General features: G+C 39.0%; 1 protein-coding gene across 1 annotated transcript in view; it reads right to left on the reverse strand.

The window, feature by feature from the left end:
- The window catches only part of NFYC (nuclear transcription factor Y subunit gamma), a 67,079-nt gene that overhangs the window by 17,416 nt on the left and 23,243 nt on the right, over positions 1 to 26,420 (reverse strand). The window contains exons 3-6 of the mRNA XM_044668024.1: positions 20,213 to 20,325; positions 6,902 to 6,973; positions 4,655 to 4,768; positions 2,000 to 2,095 (exon numbers count right to left, since the gene is read on the reverse strand). Of these exons, the coding sequence (XP_044523959.1) occupies positions 2,000 to 2,095; positions 4,655 to 4,768; positions 6,902 to 6,973; positions 20,213 to 20,317 (387 nt within the window). The 5' untranslated portion in view covers positions 20,318 to 20,325. The remainder of the gene's footprint in view (positions 1 to 1,999; positions 2,096 to 4,654; positions 4,769 to 6,901; positions 6,974 to 20,212; positions 20,326 to 26,420) is intronic.

A 26,420-nucleotide genomic window follows, 5' to 3' on the forward strand; every position in this document is an offset into this window, starting at 1 on the left:
TGAGAAAGCTGGACTGACCCCTGGCTACAGTTCTTTAACCTATTTCAGGTGTCCCCTGGGAGCGGGGCTGCCCCTTGAGGCAGCACTGCTTCACCCCCTACTTGTGGCCGGGACGCCTGTGGCAGCCTGCCGCTGTAAACATCCGACTGAAAGCTCCTCCAAGCACCTTACAGCTTCCAGTCAAGGATGTTTACAGTGGCAAAGACTGCCCAGAGAGCTAGGACACAGCAATGCCGCTCTTGGGGGGGTAACAGACCCCCTTCAGTTCCGATGACGATGGTGCATCAGAGCCAGAAGGGTTCTGCACTCCATACCATCCCCTCCTTTCCTTTCCCCCCTCCCCCCGTCCCAACTTGGGCCTTCCCAGGGCTTGCTATTCTCACTGATGGAGACAGATGGGCAGAGGGCGCAGATTCAGTGCAACTGTGGCCAGAATCATTGACCACCATGCTGCTCATTACCAACACATAACATTTTATATTAAAAATACCCAAAGAATCAAGGCTTTAGACCCATAGCCAAGGGCCCTTGGTGTTTGTCTGACTCAAGCCCTTTCCTTTCACAGAAGAGAAGAATGAATCTTAAGAAAAGTGCCCAAGGTCACAGAGCTAGTAAAGTGATGGTGACAAGCCTAGAACATAGTTCCCCCTCTCATTTTGTCCCTTTATACCAGATTTCTTTCCATTTTTCATCACAGATTTAGGGCCTGAAAGGATCTGAGAGATTACCCAGGCCAACCTCATTTTGCTGAGGGAGGAATTGAAATCAGAGAGAGTAAATGATTTACCCAAAATCACAAAGGCAAGTAAGCAGTGGAGTCAGGATTTGAACCCCACATCCTGAGACTCCAGATCTATCACACAATGTTGTTTCCTGCTATTCTGTACATTTCAATCAAGTTCCTAAATCAGAGGGGAGAGAGTAGCTTTCAAATTACATTAAAGAATGATGTGTGGGGATTCATGATGCTTGTCCTTTGATTTTGTAAAAGGCAGTATGAGGGGCAAAGGAAGGAGTGGGGAGTAAAAGGAGGTCACTCACCCTTCATACTGTTTGACCTGCATGTTTGCCACAAATACCAGTGCCTGTACTTGGGGAGGGAGGATCTATAAACGAATTCTTTAATGTAGATTGCTAAGCATGTACCCTCATTTCAAAGGCACCTAGCAGCCAGGATGTAGGGTCTGGGGGAGTACCAGAGAGTCAGAAGATCTCAGTCTAAGGCCTGGCTCAATCCTGTAATAGTGTTAAAAGGGATAGGTTGCTTCTGCTTTCTGGGCCTTAGGAGCTCCATATGGGTTTGACTACCTGATCTCTGAACTTCTTGCCAGCTCTACCAGATTGTCATTGGGGAGAAGCAGCATGGTCTTGGAAGTAGTGTAGAGTTTGGAAACCCCTAGAAAGGTCTGATATTTGCTAACTCTGTGACCCGAGGCAAGTCACTTAAATTCTGAGTCTCAGCTCCTTTACCTATAAAATGGGGATAACAATACTTGCAACCCTATCTCACAAGAACTGTTGTAAGGAAAACATTTGTGAGCACTACAGAAATATGAGTAGTTGTAAGCCATGTGTCTCTGGGCAAGTCACTTCATCTCTCTCTGAGTCTCAATTTTCTCATCTGTCAATGGAGATCATCATATTACTTGTTCTACTTACCTCTTAGAATTGTTGTAAAAAAAGTATTTTGCAAATTGTAAAATAGCAAGCTAGTTATAATCTGCTAGTACTAGTATTATTCTATTTGCAAAATGACCCCCCAGATCCATTCTTTTGGATTTCTTATTCCTCCACTCCACACCCACTCTGCCCTGCAGAGTTACAAGGCCCTAAACAAAGGACAGGTAAAAGCTTCCAGGGTGACTACAGTTTAGGGAAAGAGAAGCAAAAAGACTATTAATTGCACTGGTCTTAAAAAAAAAAATCTACCTGGTAAGAACATTCAAGATACTTTGGACCCCCCTCCACCCAACAAAGATGTGACGCTATTCCAGCTCACCTGACGCTTAGGAGGTTTTAGTTCATCTCTTGGAACAATATCGATGAGAAAGTCAAACTGGTCAAATTTTGTAATCGCCATGGCAATGTCATTTCTCTGCAACAATTGGAAGAGGGGGAAAGGAAAATGAATGAAACATGGACCTGGGGACAACCTGATTGATCTGAGTTATACTCAGATCCCAGGAGAACAGATGTCTGGTGAGGGCACAATCCCAGGTTAGAGCTTCATGATTTTTTATAGGTACACCCACATTTTTAATGCTTTTCTACACTTTCTGACCTGTGAAGATTCAAAGCCTCAAACAATTAGTCCCATGTGGTGATGAGGTAGGAATGGAATTGTATGATATACAATTTCCAAACCATTTCCAAAGATTAAATTCCTAGAGATCTAAAACATTTTCATCAGGCAAATTCCTTGTGGCCAGGCAGTCCCTCAAATGGGTCATAAAAGTTGGGGTGTTTTGTTTTTTTTCTTTCAGGAACTAAATAAAGAATAACACTTTATGGAATACAAAAGCATGAAAACCCTTCTCCCAGAGCTACAATCCTATGAGAGGCAAAAGGCAAGGTTTCAATCCTTTCTGGAATCTACATAAGTCAAAACTTCCAGGACCTGTGATTTTATAGGCAGGAATTCCTTCCATCAATTCAGATGACAGCTTATCTATAGCTCACATTCTCAGAGAGCTGCCTGAGGCTCAGAGAGGTCATAGTGCCTTGCCCAAGGTCATAGCTAATAAATGTCCCAGGCAGGACTTCAGTTCATATCCTTCTTGGCCATTACTCTCACCATTACATGGTCTGTCTCAGTTTTCAATATGCTATTCCTTAAATTAAAGTGACAATTTCAGCCAACCTGGACAAGAAAATTCTTTAAACTTACAGTATGTGTTTTTGTTATTGAGTGCAATAATATCTAGGCCTGAGGCTGCTATGAGTGTCAGAGGTAAGTGAAGAATGTAGGAGTCCTGGGATCATCAAATTGGAAGGTAAGTTAAATCTCTGTCTAGCTAGAAACGTATTGTTAAGTGCCCATTTTCTAGGTATCCTTATTAAAAAGCAAAACAAAATCCCAAACCTCACCTGACCCCAAGCTCAGCACTATAATGATGCAGTGGCTCTTCTAATTAGATGGGCATGAATGGAAAATTTCTGGGTTTTTTCCCCTTCCCTTGACTGTGATGGCCCCAGGCCACTGAAATGCAAAACTCTAGTCCAGCATTCTTGCCAACAGTGAGCTTGATAAGATAGTAGTTTGCTAGAATGTGGGCTACAAACTCTCCAAACCTGAAGCAGGGCACATCATACAGTAAGAGAAGGCATTATGTCACATTTTTGATGATGCCAACTCCCTAAATATACTTTGTGGAGGGAAAAGGAAAAATGGCGGGGAAGGGAAGAAAAAAAGTGTCATCTCTACACATAGAACAAAATGTTCTAGACCACTTGGGAAATTAAGGTGTTCTTGAATTGGCCCGAGAGTGGTTTAAATTAGGATGTCCACATCTAGACCACAGATTTTAAAAGGCTGCAGTACTAAGTTGATTGTCAGTTTGTGTGTGTGTCTGAAAATAAGTCTTTGCCCTTACTGAAAAGGATCAATGAGGGGACAGCTGAGTGGCTCAGTGAATTGAGGGCCAGGCCTAGAGATGGCAGATCCTGGGTTCAAATGTGGCCTCAAATACTTCCTAGCTGGAAGTGGCCCTGGACAAATCACTTAACCCCCATTGCCTAACCCTTACCATTCTTTTGCTCTGGAACCAATACATAGTATTGATTCTAAGATGGAAGGTCAGGATTTAAAAAAAAAAAAAAAAAAAAAAAAGATCACATTGTTTTCACTATAGGGAGTCAAGAGCTCCAACCAAAATCAGCATTTGAGCTGGAATCTTTACTACCATATCCTAATAAGGGGTCATTAGTGAGCCGTGAAGGCTCACCTCAAAAGACAGCATCCTCATGCTAAGCCTTCAAATATTTAGACATTCTATTTCCTCCACTCTTCCTTCCTCTGGGCTAAGCACTCCCAGTTCCTCCAAGCATTCCTCACATAATGAGAGTCTCCAGTGCCCTTCTCATGCTGGTCCTCCTCTCTGGATCTGCTCCAGCCAGCAGGGGGGGCCTAGAACAGAGTATGATACTCCAAGTAGAGGTCAGCAGGATTCTTGCTCCTCTTATTCTGGATACTATATGATGGTTTTTTGTTTTTTTTTTTTTAATGCAGCTTAAGATCATTAATTTTTCTGGCTTTTTGTAAACCCTAAAGTGTTACATAAATGTGAGCTATGACTGGCAGTATTGGTTACCATGTTATGCTATTCACTCATATAAAGCTGACAGCTTACAGAAATGCTGATTCCCCAGGATTTGCTAAGAATTCCTATTATCCTGTGAGCCTTTGTTTGGTGGAAGGGCAGAAAGGGTAAGGTGCTGAAGTCATTACATTATGGTTAGCATAGAAAGGGTAAAAATCAACATTCTTTCAAAAGAATTGACAACCCTACATCTTTCTTCCTGAAAAGAAGATAAGAAACTGATCTGAAAGAGAAAAAATAATGTCTTGCCTCTGAACCAAGAAGACCACACCAGCTAAGCAGACTAAAGGAAGACATCAGATTTCTCTTCACCTGGAGAAATTGCTGCCAATTACCTGGAGCGTCCGTCGTTTGTTGTCTTCTGTGTGGATCCAGGCCCGTAACGTCAACTCAGTGATGAATATCTGGGCGGCCTTGGCGAAAAGCACAGGGGCTTCAGCACTTATCATCTGCAAGAGAAATAAGGGATGCCTGCAGGTTTCAGAGCCATGATCACTAATATTCCACTAAACTCCTCTCCTGCCCCATACAGAAGAAGTACAGAGCCTAAGAGAGAGGGAATAGAACCAGACAGAGGGGACAAGGGAGCAAACAGTGGAGGGATGAGTGTGAGAAGATGATAATGCTGTCCTTTCCTTAAGAACAAGGTTAAAGAGGAAGTACAAAGAAATAAGCATAGGCATGAGTCAGAAGAACTGGCCTGGAATTTCAGTTCAACTCCTAACCAACCAGTCACTTAATCTTTCTGGGTCCATTTTCCCCTTTGTAAAAGGGGGATTAAGTCCCTGTCCTGCCTATCTCACAAGGAGATTAAAATGTTAATAATAGTACTTCCTGCAGTAGTAAAAAACTGGAAACAAAGTGAGTCTCCTAGAAACTACAACCTAAAAGTAATGCCTTCCTAAGGATGGTCACAAGAATGATCTTCCTATACAAAGGGTGAGATATACTATCACTACTATAAAGCCTTCTAGTGCTCACAGGGTATGAAGTCCAGGACAAAGACAAAATGGATAAAAATTTTTATCCTAGCAATTTTCTCTGACTCTCAATTCCTCATGAGTAAAATGGATTCCAGGCTTGACACTTTATGGATCTATGAAAAAAATTAAATTACATTAAAAAAAAAAAGGAAACAAAGTAGGTGTCCATTTATTAGGGACTGACTGAGCAAAATCATGGTTTATGAAGGTAATGTATTATTACTGTAACTATAAGAAATGATGGATTAAAGGAATGTGGAGAAATTTAGGAAGATTTATATGAACTGATGCAAAATGAAAAAAGCAGAATCAAGATATCAGCACCACAGTGTCTATAACATTATAAATAAAAACAACTTGGGTTAAACACAATGATAAATCTTGGTCCTGGAGGACAGAGGATGAAACACACACACATCCTTCTGGGTAGGGCAGCAGAGGGCAACAGGTATGAAATGCTACATACCCTGCCAGATTGTGATGCCACTGTCAGTCAATTTTGCTCGACTGTTTCTTTTTCTGTTACAAAGAATAGGGGAATATATTGGGAAATGCCTGTGTTGTAAAAAAAAAATAGTGAAGGGCAGCAATAAAACTTTATAAAAATATTAATAATTTAAAAATGGAATAAAATAGCTAATAATATTCCTAAGATTTACTACTATTGCTGCTACCATGGAAAGAGGCTGATATCTAAAAGGGTCACAAAGTTGAGCGTGTCAAAGACAGAAGGAGACCCGAGATCATTTATTCCCACCCCTTCATTTTACAGATGAGGAAACTGATGTCCTGAAATGGGAAAAAAACATACTTGAGGAGAGCCAGCCGATGAACCTGATTCTGGCCCCACATGCAGTGCTCTTCCCACTACCTTCCTCTACCTCCAAAGGGAATGGATCTTCTGGTCAGGAAGGAGTCCTGAGAAAGCCATCCACAACTGCACCCTATGGCAGCGCATATATTACAAGTACATAAACCAGAGGATCCTATGAGGAGCTTGAATGCCCTATAATTGGTCATATCTAAGCCCAACCCCTTGGAGATGATAGATGATCAAATGACAAACGATGTTGGTCACATCCCCATGGCTTGACAGGAAATCTTCAGACTCCAAATTGTGAAGGCTTCAGTCTTATCAGGCTTCAAAAATATGTCACCCCAAAGCCTGGGAAATATACTTGCATTTCACATATAGCATGACAAACTTTTTAAGTGCCTTTGGATAGACTAGATACTAGCCTTTGATTTGCCATACAACAGCTAAAAACCATTCCAATTTGAGGCATATAGCAATCCAAGTATGAACCAACCACAGTTAAGGGCAGGAAGAGACTTTATATGTTATCCAGTCCAACTCCCTCATTAAAGGAAGAAAATGAGGTCCAATGAGGTTTTAAAGGACCTCATAGCAGAGTCAGGACATTCCAGTGCCAAACCCACGCTATGACTCCAAATCTAAACCTTGTTGCTGAGAAGAACACATCTGTGGCTGTTATTAATTAAACTTTGTACTCTGCAGAAATGAACAGTACAACCCCCATTGGAAATGTTCAGGATCTTAACTTTTAGCTTCATACTGCAAAATAAGTGACAGTTTACCTTTACATCTTCATCCAGTTTCATGATCTTCTTAATACGAGCTAGTGGAAGCTCTTGCACACGGAAATCTTTCTGAAACAAGCAAGCAGAGAGGCATAAATATGTTATTAATAAAATCATGGATAAAAGAAGGTATCAGAAATCTGTTCAAACTATCAATGAGGGTATGTGTGGGGAGAAAAGGAAATAGGAATACTCCACTCCAAAGCCTTGAAAATATACTTCCATTTCACACACAGAATGACAAATTTTCACCAATCTACTCTCAAGCATTCAGTTGTATATTTGTGAGAACAGTGAGTCTTCTTCCTCTGAGCCCAATCAAGGAATGGAAGTTTGTTATATTCTTCCCCTCCAAAGCTGCATATCTCAAACTCCCAGCTTTCAAAAAATTCGTGGTGCCACACTATCCGGTCTTTGTGAGCTCTGGGGCAATGGGAAGAGTATGGTTCCTGTGTCAGTGCTTGTCTGCAATAGTTTGGTGACTGTTCAGTCAGATTCTATAGGAGCTCCTGCTGAGACCTAATACATCCAGCTCAAAAAAAGTAGGAAGACAACACTCACAGAAGCTCTTTCTTCTTCAGCTTCTTTGCTAGGGAGCAGGTCTACCTGCCAATCAGGGGGCTCTGCCACTTAACCTTCAAGTTAAACATACACAGGATGATAGTTTTGGCTTCTAGGCCAGGATTAACAATTCAAACATGTATTAAGTACCTGTTTGGTAGGTGCAGATGAAAGTGTCCTTTAAACACTGAAACGTGGACTACCATCATCTGCTTTGATCCCTAATCATTGTGTGAAAACAGACCTGGGTTCTTGGAAGCCATGCCAGGGGAACACCAGCTCTGGCAGGGCCTCTACCAAAGTTAGAAAAAGTTTCATGAAAGCACCTAGCAATGGACTGGGAGTTGAGGACCTGCAAAGCTAAGTAGGGGGAGCCTTAATGCCAAGAAGGAGATCACTAAGGGATGAGTTTGCGGGGCTAAAGCCCTCAGAAAACTATTCCTCCTAGAGCAAAGAATGGGAGAGCTTAAGATGCAATAAGTGACAGCTCAATGGAGGAGGAAGAACAATGTACAGAGCCATGTGCTGACTACTGGAAGAGATATGAAGAATGAATAAGGGAGCAGCTAGATGACTCTGTGGATAGAGCCAGGTCTGGAGTCAGAAAGGCCTGGGTTCAAATCTAGTCTCAGACACTTCCTAGATGTGTGACGACTCTGGGCAGATCACTTAACTCTGTTTGTCTAGCCTTTCATCTCTGACTTACAGTTGCTACTAAGACAGAAAGCAAGGTGTAAAAAAAAAAAAAAAAAAGAATGAACAAAGGCACTCTGTGTTATGTGAAAAGAAAGGACTCAGTGGGGTACTTGTGTGTACCTGTGTATACGAGCATGAGGTTAAGTGTATATGTGGGTGCCCACATTATTGTGATTAAGTATTTAAGTTACTTAAAGCATTAAAAAAAAATTATGTATATCTGCACACATGCCTGATGACGGATACAATTCTAGAAATAAGAAAATCAATTGTGAATTTTAGAGGAGCAAGGGAGAAAGAGCAGCAAGGCTACAGATTAGTGAATATCAGCAGAATCTCCACAGAGGGTAGGTGTCAAATGATTGGGTCTATAAGTGGCTAAAAACGTGACTCATTAAAGCACAATATGCTAGCTCAGGGATTCTTGTCACAAGCCATAAGGGTAGTACCAATGCCTAAAACTCAGCATAATTAATAAGCACAGGTGGAATGTATTTTCAAGCCCCCTAAAAAAATAGACCTTGGGTCAAATAAAGACATTAGGACACTGTTACCTAATTTCATCAGTTTGACACCAGAAAGAGTAGCTATTAACATGGTATCAGATCCCCTAACATCTGACTTCTCTGCATCCTGCAATTCTGGAATGGTGAGCAAACTACAGACACCAATTCCTCATCTTTTCTATTCTGAACTTAGGCATTAACATTTTCTATGAACACTTCTCTAACTAGTTCTTAAAGTTTGTCTGACACATCCAAGACTTTTTTTTTTTCCACAATCTAGTACGGGAGGTAGGGAAGCAGGGAACAAATTTACCTGTCTTATAGACAAAGAAAAGTATAACTTATCTTCCCAATTTTATAGCATTTTCTAGTAATGTAGCAAAGTGATTCCACAAAGAAAACTGGAACCACACAAGAAAATGGATAGAAGTGTTGCTGCTAGAAGTTATTTCATGTGGCTCAGGAGCTGGGGTCATGCTACCACAAGAAAGAGTCCTGAGTTTAGAGCCAAAGAACCTGAATTTGAATCCTGACTGTCATTTACTACTTGTTAAGTCAAGAGGCAGGTCATAACCTCTCTTCAAAGATTCAATTTGTCATCTAGACTAGGTGATTTCTAAGCTCCTCTCCAGCTCTATAATGTTGTAAATATCTTAAAGCTGGCGACTAATAACAAATCAAGCCTAATTAAAAATTACAAAGTATTATTTCACAGTACTGTTATTTTTGCACTGAATTAAATTTATTCCAAAAATAATTAATCAATTAATTTCCTGAATTAGGGCGTGGAGTATGGGAGAAGGGTATATGTATGAAAAGTTATTAGTAATCCCATTTTATATATGAGCAAACTAAAGGGAAAAGGTAGAATGGTTTTGTTCTAAGTTAGGAAATCCTTAACTTTTAAAAAAGAATCGGCTGTTTTATATCTTCCCCAAACCTGGAGATAACTAAATTATTCCTGAGATTTCTCTGGGGTAAAGAAGGGGACATTGCTACTGGACATATTCTTTTCTTTTCTTACAACAGCTATTGGCCTGTGGCTAAGAAAGGACCATAGAAACCACCCAGTTGTCTTTCATTTTATAGCGATGAAAAATGACCAGAAATGGGAAAAGGTTTATCCAGAGTCACATACTTAAATAGCAGAGGGAAGAATGCTAAGCTTGGAGTCCTCAGAATCTCAGTTTGAATCCCACCTGTGGGGCCTGTTCACCCCTATGACACAGGCAAATCATTTACATCTCTGAATCTGTTTTCTCATTTATAAAATGAGGTGATTCTGGAGTAGTTGTTTCACAAGGTTGTGGTAAAGGTCTTTGTAATTATCAGTTACAAAAACATAAAAAGTAGTAAGCTTGGCCTCAGAGAAGATATATGACACTTCCCCTATTCTGCAAAAAGGAGTCCCAAGTGTGATACAATATACATAACGACAAAAATTTTTTCAGTTGTGTCAAATGGCTTGGTTAGATTTTTAAAAAATTGTTATAAGGAATGGATCTCTGAAAAAGAACATGAAAAGAGAAATCTAAGTGATAGAAAAATAAAGAATCAATAAAAACCTACATAATTATGAGCCTCGAGAGTAAATAAAACACACATTCTGCTATTCAATAAAAAGGTGGAAGACTATAGGCATGGACTGCTGCTCACATGGTCAGACATTGTTATACACTGTCACTCTGTTGGTTGTTTTTATTTAACTGCTTTTTCTTAGGATCATAGATCCAGAGCTAGAAAAATGAGGCCCAGAAATGTTAAATGACTTGCCCCAAATCACAAGTCACCTCAATAGAACCAGAATTCAAATCCAAGGTTTCAGATGCACTTAATAGTGCATCTACTACACTTAATAGAAAGAAAAATTTTATTTAAAATAACTGCAGACAACTTAAAACACTTGGGAGTCTACCTGCTGAGACAAACTCAGGAACTAGATGAATACAACTACAAAACACTATTCACACAAATAAAGATCTAAACAAATGGAAATACAGTAAATCACTCATGGGTAGGTCAAGCCAATATAATAAAAATGGCAATTCTGCTTTGCCAATTAAACTACCAAAAATTTATTTTATAGATCTAGAGAAAAATAACAAAATTAATCTGGAAAAACAAAAGGTCAAGAATATCAATAGAATCAATTAAAAAATATAAAGGAAGGAGGCCTTGTTGTACCTGATCTCAAACTGTATCACAAAGCAGTAATTCTCAAAACAATCTGGTACTGGCTAAGAGTGGTAGATTCACTGTAATAAATTAGGTACACAATACACAGTTGTAACTGACCATAGTAATTTAGTGTTTGGGAACAAGAAATCACTGACAAAAATTACTAGGAAAACTGGAAAGTAGTTTGGTTGAAAACTTGGAATAGGTCAACATCTCACATCATATACCAAGAAATAGTAATAGGTGCATAGGGGGCAGCTAGGTGGCTCAGTGGATTGAGTCAGGCCCAAAGACTGGGTTTAAATCTGGCCTCAGATACTTCCTAGCTGTGTGACCATGGACAAGTCACTTAACCCCCACTGGCTAGCCCTTACAACTCTTCTGCCTTGGAACCAATATACACAGTGTTGATTCGAAGACAGAAGGTAAGTAAGGGTTTAAAAAAAACAACTGGTATATGATTTAGACATAAAGAGTGATACCATAAGCAAGTTAGAGGATCACGGAATAATTTATGTCAGATTTATGGACATGAAAGAATTTATGACTGAATGAGAAAGCATTACAGGATATAAAATGGTTAGTTCTGAATACATCAAATTAAAAATGTTTTGCAGAAACAAAACCAATGAAGCCAAAAGAATTAGAAGGAAAGCACAAGAATGGGGGTAGGAGAATTTTATAGCAAGTTTCTCTGATAAAGACCTCATTTTAAAAATACTGTACATAGAGAACTGAATCAAATTTATAATAAAAGTTGTGCCCCAATTGAAAATTAACAGGCAGTTTTCAGAAGAAGAAATCAAAGCTATCTAGAGTCATAAAGAAAAGCTCTATATCACTACTAATGATTAGGGAAATGCCGATTAAAACAATTCTGACCTATCAGATTGGCTAAAGTGACAAAAAGGAAAATGAATGTGAAAAAAACTGTGACACTAATGTACTGCTGATGGAGTTGTGAATAGATCTGGAGAGTAATCTGGAACTATGCCCACTAGGCTATAAATATAACATAAATGGTTATAAAACTGTGCATACCCTTTGACCCAGCAATATTACTACTAAGTCTGTATCCCAAAGAGATCAAACAAACAAAAAAAGACATATTTGTACAAAAATATTCATAGCAGCTTTTAGTGGTAGTATAGAAAGAACTGGACATTGAGGGGATGCCCATCAATTGGGGAACGGCTGAGCAAGTTGTAAGGTACGATTGTGATGGAATATTATCATGCTATAAAAGAAATGATGGGCAGGATAATATCAGAAAAAACTTGAGAAGATTTATATAAAAGATTATGTTTAAAATTCCAGAAGGAAGAGTTGCCAGCAAAGCTTGGGGATGGGAGTGAAAGGAGGAGTAATTCTTTCGTCTGACTGCTCTTAGGAAATAGCTGCTGTGGCACTCCTGAGATGCTAAACTGCTGAGTCTCCCCAAGTCTGAATACACATTACCTTTGGATGAAACCAAATGGGAGCTGTGAGCTGGAGAAAAGTCACTTAGTCCCAGTTGTGCTTAAGTACTTCTGAAGTATCAAATTGTGATGAAACATATAGGTTTCTCTTCTGCAAGGGCTCCTTACTTCAACATTGCCACCCATTCTCTCCAAAGACTGAGAAATCATAATTCTAAGATGATAAAAAAAAGGGATTTGGACTATACAGAATGTTTTGGTAACTGATCATCCTGTCTCTGACCACCGAGTTCTTCTTAAAGTCATCACTCCAGTAACAGCATGGCAATCAGGTCAAACAGCCATGTTAGAAGAGTCACTGTCTATTCTGGAGAAGTTGACAAACTCAGCAAGGTAAAAGAAGCCAGCAGCTAGGTGGCTTAGAGAGCCAAGCCTAGAAATGGGAGGTTCTGAGTTCAAATCTGATCTTCAGATACTTCTTAGCTATGTAACCCAGGGCAAGCAACTTAACCCCAACTGCTTAGCCCATACCAATCTCCTGAAGACAGATGGTAAGAGCTTAAAAATAGAGAAGTGTCACTGTCTCTTCTGAAGAAGTTGACAAACTCAGCACGGCAATTAAGAGCATATCTATGTGTGCATATGTGTGTGAGGACCATCTGCGTGCATGTGTGTGTTCCTTTCTGAAACTTTTAGCAGCAATCACAAGGGGGTAAAGTTGGCCTTTTTCTCTGCCATTTCCTAGGAGGTGCCAAAAGCTGAACACTCAATTCCAAAAAGAGGTCCCTTGATTATTCTTCTCAGTAACCAAGCAGGAATATTGTATCTTATCCCTGGACACTGCTTCACAATCTTTGTGTGTTGTGGCTTTTAACTAATTTCCATTCAAATGAGAAACCATCTGGATTTAAAGACAATTATCAAGCTGTCAGGAAGGAGATGAGAGTGAGGGCCAAGCCAGGACTAGGGCTGAATCCGTTCTGAGGGCATTCTGGCCCTAGTAACCGGAACCAGCATTTCCTGTTGTTCATTTAAAATGCTTTGGAAAAGGAAATGCCGTCAACTGCAGTTCTCTGATTTTAGAAGGGAAGGCCTAGGTCAGTGATGGGCAACCTTTTGAACTTGATGTGTCAAAATTCACCCCCCCCAAGAGCATAACCCAGGTGGTGTGTCACTGAGAAAAAAATCCATAATTTCACGATATTTATAGTTTAAATGATAAAAATGTATCATTGTAACACATAACTATATTTAATAAACCAAAATAGGTAAATTAATATAGGTAAAATCATCATCTATAGTGCAGAGAATACCTACACTACACTGCAACAAATGATTCATCCTCGGCATGCGGTCCCAGATTTCTCTGTATGCAGCCACATGTGGCCAGTGTCATTGAAAATGGCTATGCTTGTCAGTGCTGGCACACGTGTCTTAGGTTTGCCATCACCAGCCTAGGTCAAAGTCAGGTATGCAGCTTCACTCACTCACCAGAAGAGGCAACAAACTTGGCAGCAGTTCAAAGCCCAACTCTGCTCCTTATTAGCTATGTGAGTGGTCTTAGGAAAGTAATCATCTCTCTGTGCCTCAGTTTCTAATGCTATCATGGTATGGGCTGGACTCAGTGATCTCTAAGGTCATCAGGTAAGCATTTATTGTGTCTTCAGCACTGTGCTATGCACTAGGGATAGAGTTTGTCTTCTCTTGGTCTCATCACCAACTAATCATCAAAGATCTATGAGAGAATACTTGGTAACAAGCACAAATGGAACTGAAAGAAAGTGCTAAATAACTTTAGAATATCGTAGTTTATCCTGGAACAATGTTTTGACATTTATACTGATGGGACTGAAGCAATTTTAAATAAATCTGCTGGTATCTTTGTACAAATCAAGGCGGTGGCACACAAATTGTCATCAACCTAAAGGTTTTGGGGAAAAATGCCAATTCACTTAAGAATGTCCTTGATGAAGCAATAAAAATGATTTATTTTGTTAAATTCAGACCTTTGAATGGATAACTTTTTAATATTCTGTGTGTCAAAATGCAAGTATGTGCTTTTGAGCATACCAAAGTATAAAACTTGTCTTGAAGAAAAACATATGAGTTAATGAGTGGTGAGTTGAACCAGCCCCCTTTTTCACTGAACATCATTTTTATTTAAAAGAATGACTGATAAACTAATATTATTTAGTTAGGTACTTAGTGTTTTCTTGAAAATGAAGTTAAACTTGTCAATTGAAGGAAAGCAACTATTTGGTACAAATGATAAAACAGGAACTTTCAAGTGAAAATTAGAATTTTGGAAAACTTGTGTAACCACCACTGTAAGCTTGAAAGCTTTTCTGATGAGAAAGGTGATATTAATCAATGTAATTTTTATATTTATATAATAAAATGTGTTAACTTCTGGAAGAGCTGCATAACTCAGTGAATCAATATTTTCCAAATGATCAATGCACGATGTTACAAAATCAGGGATAGATAAAAAATCCATTCAAAGTATGTGACAAATCAATGGAATTTAATGTGACAAAGCAGGAAAAGGTCATTGATGTGGTTTCAGATCCCATATTGCCTTGAAGGGGGTGTCGTGGGGGTGGGGGTGGGGGGGTGGTGGTGATGGTGGTGGTGTAAAAGTGAAATTTGGGAAATGTTATCAAACTACATTTCCCATGGTCCAACGGGTTTCCGTTTCCAGTTTTTGGGCTTGGGAAGGCTTACGTCTTGACGCAGGGAAGGGTTTAAATCTCCTGGGTTAGGAGGAAGTGGGCTCTTTTCGAGTAGGCTCTTGGCTAGCAGGAAACAGGAGACAGTATGGAGGCGGCAGTTTTGAATGCTTACAAGCGCGTGGTCTGATAACTTTATCTATAAACATGGCTTTAATTAAAATACTAATTTATATATTTATACAAGCCTTTATCATTTTTAATACTTATAGTGGAGAATATGACATCAATGAATATTCACAATCATCTGGAAAACCTATTCAAAAATCTTCCCTTTTCCAACTATTTGTGTAAAACCAGATTTTCTTCATATATTTCAACCAAAACACATATTGCAACAGATTGAGGTATGAGAATCTAACTGTCTTCTATTCATTCCAGACATTCAAAAGATGTGTCCAAGTGTGTGAAACACTGTCATTCTTCACTATATTTTTGTTGTCTTGGAAAATAGTTTTCATAAAAAATTATTATTTATGTTAACGTGATGGGCTTATTATTATTTTACATGAATAAATATTTTAAAATTTACTTGTTTTAATTTCTAATGCAATCAATGTAGATAGCTTAAACTCACATAAACAAAAGCTCTTGCTCTTTTTACCCTGTTGTTATCTTCCCTCTTCCCTCTCCCCAACGAAACAGAATGCCCCAAAGTAGTCTTTTAACCTCTCTTTAATGTACTGGCTGTTTCAACTCTATGTCAACACTGATATCTGTTCTGCTAGCAAACAAGTTTGTAAAAGTAAACAAAGTATGACATAATCAAATTTTAACAGAAGACAGAGAAGAAAGCAAATGGCTAAGCTTGAACTGAAGTTCCTCTGGTTACTTTCCTATTCCTGAATAACAAGGTATAGAACAACATCAGGGGCCAAGCAAGATTTTGTACCAGAAGAATGGAGGGGCCTGGCTGTCTCCAGGAACAAAGATTAACTTAGTGGATGTGAGCCAGGCCTGAAGATGGGAGGTCCTGGGTTCAATCACTTCCAGCGCATGTTACTTAACCCTAACTGTCTAGTCTTTACCCTTTCTGCCTTAGAAGTGATACCACTTCTAAGACAGAAGGTATAGGTTTAAAAAAAAAAAAAAAAAAAAAAAAGGTAACTTTGAGAGTGATTCACAAACCCTAAAAGAAGTTTCAGTTTGTTAGGAGCACAATCACAAAGAAACCACCCCATTTTCAAGTTCTCTTGTTTCTTTCCCTCAGTTCTATTTCTAACTAGGGAAGGTGGGCAGTCCAATCCAAAGCACAATGGCCTAGGAATCTGAAGCTCTGGGTTTGAGCCCTGTGGGACTTTAAAAGTTACCCCTTCTGTTTTAGAGGTCACTCTCCTAAAATGAGATCTCTTTGAAAGGAAGAAAACATATAGGAATATGCTGAAAAATACTCATTTAAAAGCTAAATTCATCTTATGTAGGTTTTGAGGAAAAAGGTGGTCTGTATTTATATCAATATAGAATATTTTCATCTACAAAATCTTTTCATAATATTCACAGCACCACAGAGTAGGAAGGGACATTAAAATAATCTAGTCTTATTCCTTTATTTTACAGATGAAATAACTAAGGTCCAAGCTAAGGGAATGAGATTTTTCTGTTGTTTCCCTCTTACTGGTTCAATTCCTCAAGCATCTGTGGTTTTCTTGGTATGTAGATTTACCATCTTAATGTTATGATCTTAAAATTCATCCCCTAATGACCATCTTTCTGGTAATGATCCTTTCTAAACTTTGTTAGGCTGATACCTGAATGGCACAGTTAGGTATTGTGAGATTAATAATTAATGTCCAAATACTACAAGTATTATAATTTTATAAAGTTTACTTATAATAACTTGAAGCAAATGGAAAAACAGCAAACCTCAATAAAGAAAAAGCCACTTCCCTGACCACACACATGGAAGAAGAGTGGGGGAGGCATGGTTACAGCCAACTATATACAAACATGCAAGCACGTAAGGTGGGGATGAAGGAGGAAAGGGATTCTGGGAGATGAAGGAATTCTGTGGTAGTCCTGAGGTAGAATATTCTAACTACAGATTATCTCTTAATGGGCTAGAGGTTTTCCTGGCTTGACAGAACTAGTTAAAGTTCACTCTCTGTTGGTGTAGCCTTTGAAAACCCACAGCCACAGTGAGGTCTCCATGGTACAGGTAAATACTGTTTATTACAGAGGAACAGAGTGGTGGGATCGAAAAAACAGAAACAGGGAAAGAAGTCAACTCCCTTTAACTATCCAATCTTTTTCACTAAGTGAAGAAAAAGCCTGGGGTTAAGAAACAAGCCTTCTATAAATCTAAGTCATAATTATCATTATAAAGAAAGCCAGGATCCTCTAGATAATGCAGTGGATCTGGCTAGGATCACTATGGAGAGAAGACCCCAGATGTGTCTTCTAAAAGGCTTCATACATAATTTGCCTCCTCAGGCTCTGGATGGCCTGAGCAACTGATAAAAGACAATGCCATGAAGATCACTATGGTACATTGCTTATGGAGCTTTCCACAAATTGCAACTAAAAGTTGTGTTTTCCTGCACTTAGGAAAGCCTGTACGACATGGTAGAAAAGGGGTAATCAATGTAGAAGGTGAGAGGTAAGGTCAAAGCAGGCACTTAGACATCCTTCTACCCTTGTCAGAGATCCAGAGGTAATCCAAAGATTATCCTTTTAAATCCTTTTAAAACAGGAGAAAACAATGGCTCAAAGGTAAAGATACTTGCCCAAATTCACAGAGCTGGTAAATTAAGATGAAAATGATGATAAACAGATAGCATTTATGTAGCATCTATTATGTGTCAGGCACTGTGAGACTTTAAAATATGATCTCATTTGATTCTCACAACCCTTTTATTCCCATGTCATCATTGATTAAGTTGAGACAAATAGGTTAAATGACTTCCTGAAGGCCAAACAGCTAAGTAAGGATTTGGGGTTAGATTTGAACCATGTCTTCCTGACAGAATGTGGGTCTACATTCTTTGCCCTGCCAAGCCAGTAATCTTTCCATGGTACTCACTGTAATACCCTGAGTCACATGGCTCCAGTGTGAAAAGGCCAGCCTGAATACATACAAATGTTCTTTTCTGTCTTCTTTCTCAGCTTAAGGAAATCCAACTTCTTCATGTAAAATGGGGATAAAAACATTTGTAGTATCTGACAGGATTATTACTTCAAATAGCTTTTTAAGTGAGCAATTATTATTTTCCTACCTAAAAGTCAGAGACAAAGGTGTGGTTTTTAAAAAAGATCTTGTGTTGAATTTGGAAACCAAAGTAAAAGATGACTTTCCAGGCTACTCACTATATACATGTGAGTACTTTTATTACAAAATCTGAGAGTTGGAGGGATCTCAGAAGCTAGCTCAAAAGAAACAAGAGATGAGCAAATTTAGGGACATCTCCACCTCAAAGGCTCATATGAACTACTTGTGCTCAATCTGTAATAGCTCTTCAAAGCTCATATTTATCTAAATGGCCATAGTCAGACACAACATACATTGACTCCAATGTAATAAATGTTATTTTGGTCCTTTTAACAAGTACAAAGGATAATCACCATTTAAATGTATCTGAACAGGAATCCCTTCCACATACTTCCATGAGACAATTTCCAGTGATAAGAAGTTTGCTCTATCAAATCAGTTTATTTCATTTTTGAACCATGCTGTGTATTAAGAAGCTTTTCTTATTTTTCCGAAACCTGCCAAACAGAACAAATCTAATCCTTCCCCCATGATGCAACACTTCAAATTTTTGAAAAGAGAGATCAAGTCCCCTTCTTAATTGTCTTTTCCTCCAGGTTTAAACATTTCTAGTTCCTCCAAGCAATCTTTATAGAGCATAAGGACACCACCGTCATCTTTGGATACTCTTCTAGAGACTCATTCAGGTTATTAGTCAACTCCTAAAACATAGTGCTCAAAACTCAGCAAAATGCTCCAGAGAAGGGCTATAAATGACTGTCTACCCTTTGATCTAGCCATACCACTGCTGGGTTTATACCCCCAAAGAGATAACAGGGAAAAAGACTTATACAAAAATATTTGTAGCCACGCTCTTTGTGGTGGCAAAAAATTGGAAAATGAAAAAAATGCCCTTCATTTGGGTAATGGCTGAACAAATTGAGGTATCTGTTGGTGATGGAATACTATTGTGCTCAAAGAAATAATGAACTGGAGGAATTCCATGTGAACTGGAAAGACCTCCAAGAACTGATGCAGAGTGAAAGGTGCAGATTCAGGAGAACATTGTACACAGAGACGGATACACTGTGGTAAAATCGAACATAACGGACTTCTGTACTAGCAGCAATGCAATGATCCAGAACAATGCTGAGGGACTTATGAGAAAGGACACTATCCACATCCAGAGGAAGAACTGTGAGAGCAGAAACACAGAAGAAAAACAATTGCTTGAATACATGGGTTGATGGGAATATAGATGCTAAATGATCACCCTAGTGCAACTATTAATAATATGGAAATAGGTCTTGATCAATGATAACATGTAAAATCCAGTGGAATTGTGCATCAGCTACTGGGGTGGGGGTGGGGTGGGGTTAGGGGTTGGGTTGGGGGAGAGGCAAAGAACATGAATTATGTAACCATGGAAAAATATTCTAGGGGGCAGCTGGTTGGCTCAGTGGATTGAGAACCAGGCCTAGAAACAGGAGGTCCTGGGTTCAAATCTGGCCTCAGACACTTCCCAGCTGTGTGACCCTGGGCAAGTCACTTGACCCCCATTGCCTACCCTTACCACTCTTCTGACTTGGAGCCAATACACAGTATTGACTCCAAGATGGAAGTTAAGGGTTTAAACAAAAATCTAAAAAAGAAAATGAATGAATGAATGAATGATTCTAGTAAAAAAAAAAAATGCTCCAGAGAGACTATGTTTTTAGGACAGAGGACAGTGGACCTAGCATTTGGGTCTTTCTGGATACTTCCATCTCTAGGAATACAGTATAAAAGGTGAATCCACTTCCTGTAGCTGCTGTATTACCCTATTGACACATATTGAATTTAAGAGTCTCTGAAGCTCTTTCCAAATCTTTTTCATGTTAATTGCTGTCCCATCTTTTACCTGTACAGTTCTCTTGTGCTGTTGCTGTTGTTTTAAATCTACGTGAAGGATTGTGTTTGTCTTTAGTATCGTTCTTCATATTGGAGTTTGTCTATCTTTCTAGCCCGTCAAGGCAAACAAGATTGCCCTTTCTTACCACTGTCAAATTTCGGATTTCTTCCATGACACGAGGCCAGAAGGACTGTAGGCTCTGCTGAGCATCACTGCTGCTGGTACTGCCAAACCCTCCATCAGTGGACATTCTGGTAACTGTGGAATAAACATACATCCAACAGATTAGAAATACAGATAGTTACAGTAAGGATCATATTGCTGAAGATTCCATAAAGTTCTAATTCAACTCTGAAAATTTTTAATCTATTTCTCATTCACTCAGGTTGAAAACTTATTTTTGTGCAGAGAAAACAAGACTTCCACCAGGTCAGATAAACCCTGGAATACGTAGCAGCAAGCTATGCCTACTTCTTCTCCAGTTTGTTTTATAGTCATTACCAAAGAACTTCAACTAAAACAGCCACCATAGAAAAACTCTGGGGGAGTAGGTGACGGTGGTATCACAGAACTACTGGTTCCCAGGACTGTGGAGTTTTTATCTAGATTCCTTTTAGGCAAATTACTTAATTACTCTATGCCTTGATTTCCTCATGCATAAAGAGGATAATGCTATTGTGTAATAATCTACTTTACAGGACTGTTCTGAAAGTCAAATGAAAATATATAAAGCATTTTGTAAACCGCAAAGCACCGTACAAATGTCGGCTAAAATATACCTCCAAAAAGCAAATTTTCATGTCAATTAGGAATCTTTAGCATCTGTTCTACAAGGAAAAGATCACATTGAAAATCTATCCTTGTTTTGTCCACTATTCCAAGGAAATCTGGGCATCTCCCATATCCTGCCAAAGAATCCATATAATCAGGCAAGAGCTAACTCATTAGACATTCTCTAGTCAAAACCAACTGCAAAATAAGTCATGCACAAGAGCTTCAAAACAAGGACCTGAACTTCTTGTCAACTGTTTGAGGACATTATGGCTGACTTCTTTTAGAATAAAAGACCTTCATTTTTTAAGGCACGGGATGATTTTTATGATTTTATCAAGAGTATGAGAGCTACCAATAAAAAGTATACCAACTATAACCATTTCCCAGTTCCTTGCCAACTTGAATCTTGCTGAATGGCACCAAGCCAACACCAATAACTGAAGTATCAGAATCCCAAAGGAGCTCAAGGTTTAGATCACCAAGAAACAATAAGGAATTGTTGTGGCAGCAGAAGACCACAGACAGCATTCTAGGCAACTGCTTTTGTGTGGAAGAGGGAAAAGCTAGGATTAATTACACTCTGTACACATGACTATCAAGTTTTGCAATATTTAAGAGACAAGTGAATAGCTACAGGTGGCTTAAGTGCTTACCTGGCAAATGCTTACTTAGATGGCAAAAAATAGCTTAATTAAATATAAAGGAAGAGAAGTTCAAGTCATTAACCTAAGAATTCCTGTATTTGGGAATCATTTGGAAATGTTTCATACCAGTGACAGGCTGCTGGCAGAGAGCTAAGTAAGAACTTAGCTTCAATTTGGAGTAGGGGGTGGCGGTGTTCCTGCTCTGGTATGGTGTTGAATACATATGCAGAACAGGACACTTCATGACCAAACTTGTTATTCTACAGGCCAGGAAGTATTGGCCCAGATGTTCTCATTTGAGAAAGGAGGATGAGGGGAAGGATCAAAGCCAAGGTAAAACAATGACAGTTACCAACCATTCATGTCTCGCTTGGGATCATCCTAAGGGTGATATAGGGGTTTTGATTTTAAATTCCTTAAAGAAAATTGTTTTAATTCTCCCCAAAGTTCAGGTCTAGGGAAGGAGAAAGAATCCAATAGTGAAATGAATTACAGCACAGGCATAATGACATTCGTGTGTGTTGATGTAATGGGGAAAACAACTAAGCCAATTTTTGTTGTTAAAGGTAAAGGAATATAGCTCCTTGAGCCTTTGGGAGATACCTGAGAGGGAGTGAATGAGGCTGGCATGCAGGCACCACAAGAGGGCAATATTCTAACCTACTGTCAGAAATGGTTGATTTACAAAATCACATTTAGTTACAGGTTTAGAGCTAGAAGGGACCTTAAGATATAACCTAGTCCAAATTCCTCCATTTAAAATCCTTTTTAATTAATTTTTAAATATTTCCCCACATTTATATGATTCATTTTCTTTCCCTCCCCCCTCCCAGAACTGACAAGCAACTCCACTGGGTTATACAAATGTTATTACTTGATACCTATTTTCCATATTATTAATTTTTACTATAGAGCAATCTTTTAAAGCCTAAACCCCGAATCACATACCCATATGGACACGTGATAAGTGATGTCATACATTTTGCTTTTGTATTTCTACTTCCACAGTTCTTTCTCTCAATGTGGTTAGCATTCTTTCTTATAGGTCCTTCAGGAGTGTCCTGGCTTGTTTCTTTGCTACTAGTAGCAAAGTCTATTACACTGAATTTTTCCATAATGTTTTACTTTCTGTGTACAATGTTTTCCTGGTTCTGCTCATTTTACTCTGTATCAGTTCATGGAGGTTCTCCCAGTTCACACTGAAATCCTCCAGTTCATCATTCCTTACAGCACAACAGTATTCCATTACCATCAGATACCACAAAATTTGTTTAGCTATTCCCCAATCGTTGGACATCTCATTTTCCAATTTTTTGTCACCACAAAGAGTGTGGCTATGAATATTTTTGTATATGTCTTTTCCCTTATTATTTCTTTGGAGTACAAACCTAGTAGTGGTATGGCTGGATCAAAGGGTAGGCAATCTTTTAAAGTTCTTTGGGCATAATGCCTTCCAGAATGGCTGAATTAATTCACAACTCCACCAGCAATGCAAGGATATTGGGCTATCTGCTAGGTGTGAGGGGGTACCTCAGAATTGTTTTGATTTGCATTTATCCAATTAGGAGGGACAAATCCCTCCATTTTTAAAGGAAGAAACAAACCCACAGAGGCAGAGGTGGTGCACAGACACAGGGTTGAAACCTAGAGAATTCAAATATGGTCTCAAAAACTGTGTAACTAATGCATTGCTGGTGTAGTTGTGAATTGATCAAACCATTCTGGAAAGCAATTTGGAACTATGCCCAAAAGGCTTTAAAAGACCGTCTGCCCTTTGATCCAGCCATACCACTGCTGGGTTTGTACCCCAAAGAGATCATAAGGAAAAAGACTTGTACAAAAATATTTATAGCTACACTCTTTGTGGTGGTAAAAAACTGGAAAACGGGGGTGGGGGTTGGGGTGGGTGTCCTTTGATTGGGGAATGGCTGAACCCAATTGTGGTATCTGTTGGTGATGGAATACTATTGTGCTCAAAGGAATAAAGAACTGGAGGAATTCCATGTGAACTGGAAAGACCTCCAGGAAGTGATGCAGAGTAAAAGGAGCAGAACCAAGAGAACATTGTACACAGAGACAGATATACTGTGGCACAATCAAATGTAATAGATTTTTCTACTAGCAACAATGCAATGATCCAGGACAAATGCAGAGGAACTCATGAGAAAGAATGCTATCCACATCACAGAAACACAGAAGAAAAACATTTGCTTGATCACATGATTCAATGGGGACATGATCGAGGATGCTGACTTTATTTATTTTTTTGGTATTTTGTTTTTTAGAAAAATTTTCCTTGGTTACATGATTCATGTTTTTACTTCCCCCTTCCCCCCCAACCCCCCATAGCTGACGTACATTTCCACTGGTTTTAAGTCAATCAAAACTTATTTTCATATTATTGATAGTTGCACTGGTGTGGTTTCAAGTCTACAGGGATGTTGACTTTAAATGATCATTATTGCAGATATTAATAATATGGAAATAGGTTTTGAATGATACATGTAAAACTCAGTGGAATTGCTCATTGGCTCCAGAAGGGGGGAGAGAAAGAACATGAATCATGTAACCATAGAAAAACATTCTAAATTAGTTAATAAATAAAATTTTAATAAAACTGTAACTCTGGACAAATCACTTAATCTCTGCCTCAGTTTCCTCAACTGTAAAATGAGGATTATTATTAGCACCTACCTCCCAGGATTGTGAGGATGAAATAATATGAAATCTGTAAAATACTTATTAGCACAATGTTTGACACATAGTAAGCACTTGATTAATAGATATTTCCTTCCTTCCTAAAATGACTTGCCTAAGATATACCATTAGGGAAGTAGTAGGTCTGAGATCAGAATTCATGTTCTCTGCCAATCTAAAGTTCTTTAATCTAGTCTAAGCACTTACATGAAATGTGGATTCCTGATGTAATATATGCTCTACCTATTGATCATGTTCCCTCTTTGAACACTGCTAACTGTCTGACCCAAAAGGCAGTGGCTGGCCAAGGCTCCAAATGGTATGTTCGCTTATCATTTACACTGTTTAAATATTACTCCCAGTAGGACTGGATTTCAAAAAACCTATGGTGATTAATCAATGTTACCCAATTTCTCTTCAATAACTCCAAAGAGACAGAAAAATCAACTAGTAGGGAGGAGAGAACCATTCTGCCCAATTTGAAACAACGTTATTCTCAAGGAGGAAGCAATGCCAAAGACCTTTCTTGTGTCTCAGATTAATGGTTTGAACTAAGTTTGAATTTCAGCTTTGGACGACCTGTGACCTAAAGACAGGAAAGATGAAATAAGCAATTCATTTTATGAGAAGCCAGTAGCAAGATAGGAAGATGCACTGCCCACACACACTAGTGTTTTCCAACCCACAATTTGATGCAATGCATTGACTAAGTGTCTTACATGTGCAGAGGACAGAGAGCAGAAGAAATAGACCTTCAAGGAGCTTACAAGGACGTAGACACAAATAAATATCATACAAGGCAGAATTAGAACAGTGAAGAAGAGGAGAGAGTCAGGGAAAATGTCCTAGGAAAATTTGGGAAGAGATCTCTTTCACCTGGGGGGAATGAGGGAAGATTTAAAGGGACTTGAACAGTCTTTAAGAAAAAGACAGAGCAGCTACGAAATATGGTAGACAGAGCACCAAACCTAGAATTGAGAAGACTTGGGTTCAAATCTGACCCCAGATACTTCCTAACTATATGACCTCGGTCAAGTCAACTTAACCCCAACTGCCTCACTCTTATCATTTTTCTGTCTTAGAACTGATACTAAGAAAGAAGGTAAATATTTTTTTTTAAAGAAAAATAAGTCTGACATCCCTATACCAACTGTCACCAAAGGACCCAGATTTGAAAAGATGAATTCGATAGGAACAGCATCTAGTGAAAGTCTTTCCCAGTCTCTCAGTTCACAGATGCCAGATGTAGGCCACGACTGTTTTAAACAACACTGTATCCATTTTTTAAAACTCTTATTTTCCACCTTAGAATCAATACTATGTATTGGTTCCAAGGCAGAAGAGCAGTAAAGCAATTGGGGTCAAGTGACTTGCCCAGGGTCACACAACTAGAAAGTGTCTGACGCGAGACTTGAACTCAGGTTCTCCAGGCCTCAAGTTCTATCCACTAAAGTTTAGTGACTAAACCATCTAGCTGCCTCTTAACAATGGATACTGGTAAGAGACTCTGGACTGCTCTCCTGCCAATGGGTCCTAGCAAAGTCAGTTACCACCCCATTCTACAAGTGCTTTGCCACACTTCTGGTGCTGCCTGTTTGGCCAGCTGCTACACAGGTTGTTGCTCTAATTCCTTTGTGTTCTGCGATGTTTGTCATGAATGTGTTGGGAGGGGTCTGACAGCATACAAACATCTGTGAGGCTCAGTCTCAGAGCCCATGAATGGCTCTAAAGTGGTTGGCTCAGAATTACACTGTTGCAAAATGGGTCACACAAGAGGCCCAAGTTACCAAATCTTTCCGGAAACAGGAAGACATGTCAGAACTTTAACAAACAAACAGACAAACAAAAAACCACTTTCACTTGAGTGAGACATTTGCCCTGGGAAACCACATGTATTCTGGACAGGAAGAAAAAACCAAAGACACATTATTTCAGGTTTTATGAAGGCAGCCTGGTGGAGTGGGAAGAACATCAACATGCATGTCAGGAAGGCATGGTTCCAAACCCCAACCTAGAGGCTCATTAGCAATAAGGTACCAGATAGATCATTCATCCTCCTGAGTCAGTTTCCTAATATGTCAAACAGAAATAAAAACACTCAAGCTCTCTTATTTCATAAGGTTGTCTGTAAGGAAAATGCCTCATGAACCTAAGAAGCTTGTAGCTTCTGAATTTTGCTTGATAGGAGTTCCCACCTATGGGAAATGGCTAAATCAATGATGGCACATGAATGTAACT

This window comes from Gracilinanus agilis, chromosome 3 (genome assembly GCF_016433145.1).
Source record: "Gracilinanus agilis isolate LMUSP501 chromosome 3, AgileGrace, whole genome shotgun sequence".
NCBI lineage: Eukaryota > Metazoa > Chordata > Mammalia > Didelphimorphia > Didelphidae > Gracilinanus > Gracilinanus agilis.